The sequence below is a fragment of the Cryptomeria japonica genome, chromosome 9 (genome assembly GCF_030272615.1).
Source record: "Cryptomeria japonica chromosome 9, Sugi_1.0, whole genome shotgun sequence".
NCBI lineage: Eukaryota > Viridiplantae > Streptophyta > Pinopsida > Cupressales > Cupressaceae > Cryptomeria > Cryptomeria japonica.
The window spans coordinates 110,878,798-110,883,358 of NC_081413.1; the positions used below are offsets into that span (position 1 = coordinate 110,878,798).

At 42.2% G+C, this 4,561-nt stretch overlaps 1 protein-coding gene across 1 annotated transcript; it reads left to right on the forward strand.

Moving 5' to 3' along the window:
- Positions 1-274: 274 nt before the first annotated feature.
- Positions 275-3,409, forward strand: LOC131062794 (exocyst complex component EXO70A1). The gene has a single exon (XM_057996528.2). It carries the CDS (start codon positions 560-562, stop codon positions 2,750-2,752), a length of 2,193 nt encoding a protein of 730 aa, XP_057852511.2. The 5' UTR covers positions 275-559; the 3' UTR covers positions 2,753-3,409.
- The last annotated feature ends 1,152 nt before the right edge of the window (positions 3,410-4,561 follow it).

Consider the following 4,561-nt stretch of genomic DNA (forward strand, 5'->3'; position numbering starts at 1 on the left):
TGGTGGATTCCTAACCGTTATGGTGGTATATGCAATGAGTATCCAACGGCAAGATATACACAAAGTATATGTAGCTTTGGGCGAGCATACATCCAACGGCAAGATAGATATACACAATGTATATACAGCTTGGGCGAGCATCCATACAACGGCAGTGTAGATATACACAAAGTATATGCAGCTTGGGCGAACATCCATCCAACGGCAGGATAGATATACACAAAATATATACATAAAGTTACTCAGGGCCTACATTTTATGTAGCGAAAGCAAGTTGCGTGAAGATTCCTCCACGAAAGGATCACGCCAAATTTAGCTCATGTTAAATCAGGCCCTGAAAACAGAGGGACAAGTATATATACATACAAAATCTAGCGGCGGTACTGTGAAGTGTAGTGGCTGAAAAGTTAGAGGAAGGGCGTACAGCTGTATTTTTCCGCTTACTTCCCAACGTTCGAAACGAAATTTCCGCGATAGTTTAATTTACTTACCCAAAGACGCAGGCTCGAATCCCCACACAAGCAATAGCAAGAAATGGGCTTCGAGGAGGGGTCTGAAGATGACGAGAGAACAAAATGAGATGATGGAGGTGAAACACAGTCGACAGCGTAAGGGAAATCCAGAAGAGGAGGAAAAGTATTGGAAGAGCAGAGGTGAGAGAAGTGAGAGGGTGTTATTGGGGGAGAAGTTTGCGATGGGTGTGAAGAGCGATGGCGGATTGGCCGTGCTTGTAGCGGCGAAGAAGTCGTTGCAGAGTAGTTTGGAGAAGTCGAGGGATTTGGCGGCAGCGCTGGAGAAAACGGGGCCCAGATTGGAAAGTATGAGCAGGCGATTGCCTGAGTTGGAATCAGCGGTCGGTCCCATGAGGAACCACAAGAAGGTATTGCTGGGCATTGACGGCCACATCGACAGAGCAGTCGGTCCTGCAGCGGCTGTGCTGAAGGTTTTTGATGCAGTTCATGGGTTGGAGAAGTCGTTGCTGTCGGATCCGCGGTTGGACTTATGGGGGTACTTGAATATGGTGAAACAGCTAGAGGAGGCGCTCAAGTTTTTGGCGGAGAATTGCAGCGTTGCGACGCAGTGGTTGGAGGATGTGGTGGATTATATGGATAAGAACTGCGTTGGGGAGGTGAATTATTTGCCGCATTTGAAGCGGAGCTTGGAGAATTTGAGGGCTTTGCAGGGGGATGAGCAGGAGAGGGCTAAGCTGGATGGGGGGCTTATGGCGGTGGCGTTGGATAGGCTGGAGGGCGAATTTAAGCGGCTGCTTGTGGAGCATACGGTTTTATTAAAGGCTGGGGATATATCGCCTTCTGATAGGCCTTGCATTGAAGCTTCGCCTTTGCCTGGGGCGGTGGTCGAGAAGTTGCAAAGGGTTCTTGAGAGATTGACCGTGAATAATCGGCTAGAGCAGTGTATTGATATTTATGTTGATATAAGGGGCGGCAATGGCAGGGCTAGTTTGGAGGCATTGGATTTGGATTATCTGGATATTGAGTTCAGTAGCGTGCTGACTGTAGATGCATTTGTTGATAAATGGTGTAAGGATTTGGAATTTGCTGTGAAGCATTTGTTGGAGGCGGAGTTTAGGATCTGTGGAGATATTTTTGAGAAAATTGGGTCTGATGTTTGGGTGGGGTGTTTTGGAAAAATTGCATTGCAGGTGGGAATGCTAGGGTTTCTGAAGTTTGGGCAAGGGGTTGCTGATAGTAAGCCTGATCCGATCAAGTTGTTGAGGTTGTTGGATATGTTTGATGCTCTGAATAAGCTGCGGCTGGATTTTAATAAGTTGTTTGGGGGCAAGGCATGCTTTGAGATACAGAGCCAGACCAGGGATTTGGTCAAGAAGCTGATCGAGGGGTCTTCTGAAATTTTCACAGAGTTACTGACGCAGGTGGAGTTGCAGAGGCAGAGACCGGCGCCTGCGAATGGTAGCGTCCCAATGTTGATGAGTTTTCTGGTAGATTACTGCAATCAGCTGCTTGAGGATCGGTATCGAAGTGTCCTGACCCAGGTGCTGGTGATAGAGCGAAGCTGGCGGCGAGAGAAATTTCAGGAGAGGATCTTGACGGACGGAATTGTGAATATAATCAGGGCCGTAGAGCTCAATATGGAGACATGGTGTAAGTCCTATGATGATCCTGTGCTTTCACATTTGTTTATGATGAATAGTCACTGGCATTTTTGTTTTAGTCTTAAGGGAACTAAGCTTGGGTCTCTGCTTGGAGATCCCTGGCTAAAGGAACACGAGCAGTACAAGGAATACTATGCTGCTATGTATTATAAGGACGGTTGGGGGAAATTTCCGGCCCTGTTAAGCAGGGAGGGTTTAATTATGTTCTCTGGGGGCCGAGCTACTGCCCGTGATCTGTTAAAGAAGCGGCTTAAGGCATTCAATACTGCTTTTGATGATCTATATAGAAAGCATGCAAAGTGGGCCATTCCAGACAAGGAGTTGAGGGAGAAAATATGCCACACTGTTGTGCAGGCATTGGTTCCAATATACAGGAGCTATATGCAGAGCTATGGTCCTCTTGTGGAACAAGATGAAAGCCCCAAGAAGTATGCTAAGTATACTCCAGAAGACTTGGAGTGGATGTTGGGTGGTCTTTTCCAACAAAGAGTTGAAAAACCTGTAAATGGAAAAGCAAAATTCAATATAAATAGAACAATCAGCATGGATACAACTAACAATGTCATAGCCAGCAATGGAAAATCCAAGCTTTTGCGCACCTCTTCTGCGGTTATCTGATCAAGCATGGCATTCATTGGATATGGAAGGGGTCCCATGAAGCTTGAGAGCAACAGATAAATGAGAATAAGGAAGGAGTGGGCATGGCTTATGTACAATTATTGTGATTAAGTATAGTAATTAGAACAAATCTTGCAACTTAAATGAAACAGAATCAGTTTTCCAGGATCAATATCCCTTTGTTGACAATGCTACCTCTTCAAGCCTTTGAATCTTCCATCCTTTTTAGAGTCTTTGGGAAGGGAGTGAAACCTTATCTAAAGGATGAATCTTGATAGTTCTTTGAGGGTTTTCTTATGACCTGTTTCTAGCAGTAAGAGAAAGGGGAAATCCATGAATTGGTGGATCATTCTTTGCTCACAGCATTTACTTATCTTGAATATATAAAACTAGCATCATTGAAAATGTGCCAAACTTACAATCCACTCTAATAGCATGTGCTATGCAATTGTAAACAAAGTTGGTCTGATTCAAATGCTTCGAGCATAGGGGCATTTGACTCCATATGTGATCAGAAAGTAAACAGTGGTGTTTTTGAATTACAGAAAGCAATAAGGAGCTCTTAAACTTTCACTACAGCATTTGTAGCCTACTTGTAATCATTCTTTACTGTATTTATTCTTTGTAGTTTATGCCTTGCAAGGCCTTTCGTAATCATTCCAAAGTTTTCTTCTTGTAAAAGTTTTGCAAGCTAAATTTTCAAAAATCGATGGTTTTTTGTATTGCATTTTCAAATCTCGTCAGTTTATCTGATTTATGTAAGCAAGTAATGGTTGATCGATGTAATGGTAAGTTCTTGGGAGTGGAATACGATTTTTGGTGACTGCGAGGATTTACTGGGAAAACTTGAGGTCTCCTTTTGTGGCGTGTCATCCTTTTCAGGTTACTCTTGATTGTTATTAAGAACAGATGATGGATTGTCAGGGGGCAAACATCAGTGATGATTTTTCACTTCTCTTCTGGTTGTTAAAAGAACATTTTAGAGCAAATATCAAATGAGAACAGAAAAAGGTTGTCTTCTTTCTGCAGCTATTGAAATTGAATTTACATTTTCTATCAAAGGATATTTTCGTTTTGGGGTCCCACTGTTAGAAGGTAATGGCTGCACCTTTCATGTGAAATTAGTTCAGGTTCATTGATATTAATCTCTCTTCCGCCAGAATCAATATGTGCACTTATCTTGCTAATATAGCCAGAATCTTTAGAGTCTACCCTTCAGCCATTTTTGGCACATCTTCTTTCTATGCTACATTTTCATCCGAAGCAAGTTTTGAACTATAGTGTCTGACACTGTTTTGAGTCAGACTAATCTTTCTTTCGATCTTGGAAAGAATACCAGTAAGCAATTTACTTTATCAATGTTCATTGACTTCTGTTCATTTCCAAAGGCTCTTGCCTTTCCAAGTCATGCTAAGTTTTTCCTTCATTAAAGCCTTTTGTTTTTGCAACTCCTATTGCATGGATTTATTATTGAGTACTAAGTGACACTAGTAAATGACAATATCTGTTTGCATTAAAGGAGTATGGTGTGTGGGGTGGAGGTGTTTTCCTGCAATAGTTTCTCTTTATGAGCTACAGAGAACTTTTTTTTAGATTAAACTGTTGTCTGGTAGACATAGCCACCCATTATTTTTGATGGCATACTCAGATGGAGAATTACCTCGTCATTTGAATTTAACATTGCTTTCTCTCCTGCTGTATTTTTTGTAGATTTAATGCACTATTATCTATTGTAGTGATGTTTTTCAGTAGCCTATTTTTGAACCTGTGATAGTGAGCGTGAGTCCAAATGCTTAAGGATTGTGTATA

What these genes read in the sequence shown, in the direction of transcription:
- LOC131062794 (XM_057996528.2), top strand. Translation starts at nt 560, where the DNA reads ATGACGAGAGAACAAAATGAGATGATGGAGGTGAAACACAGTCGACAG.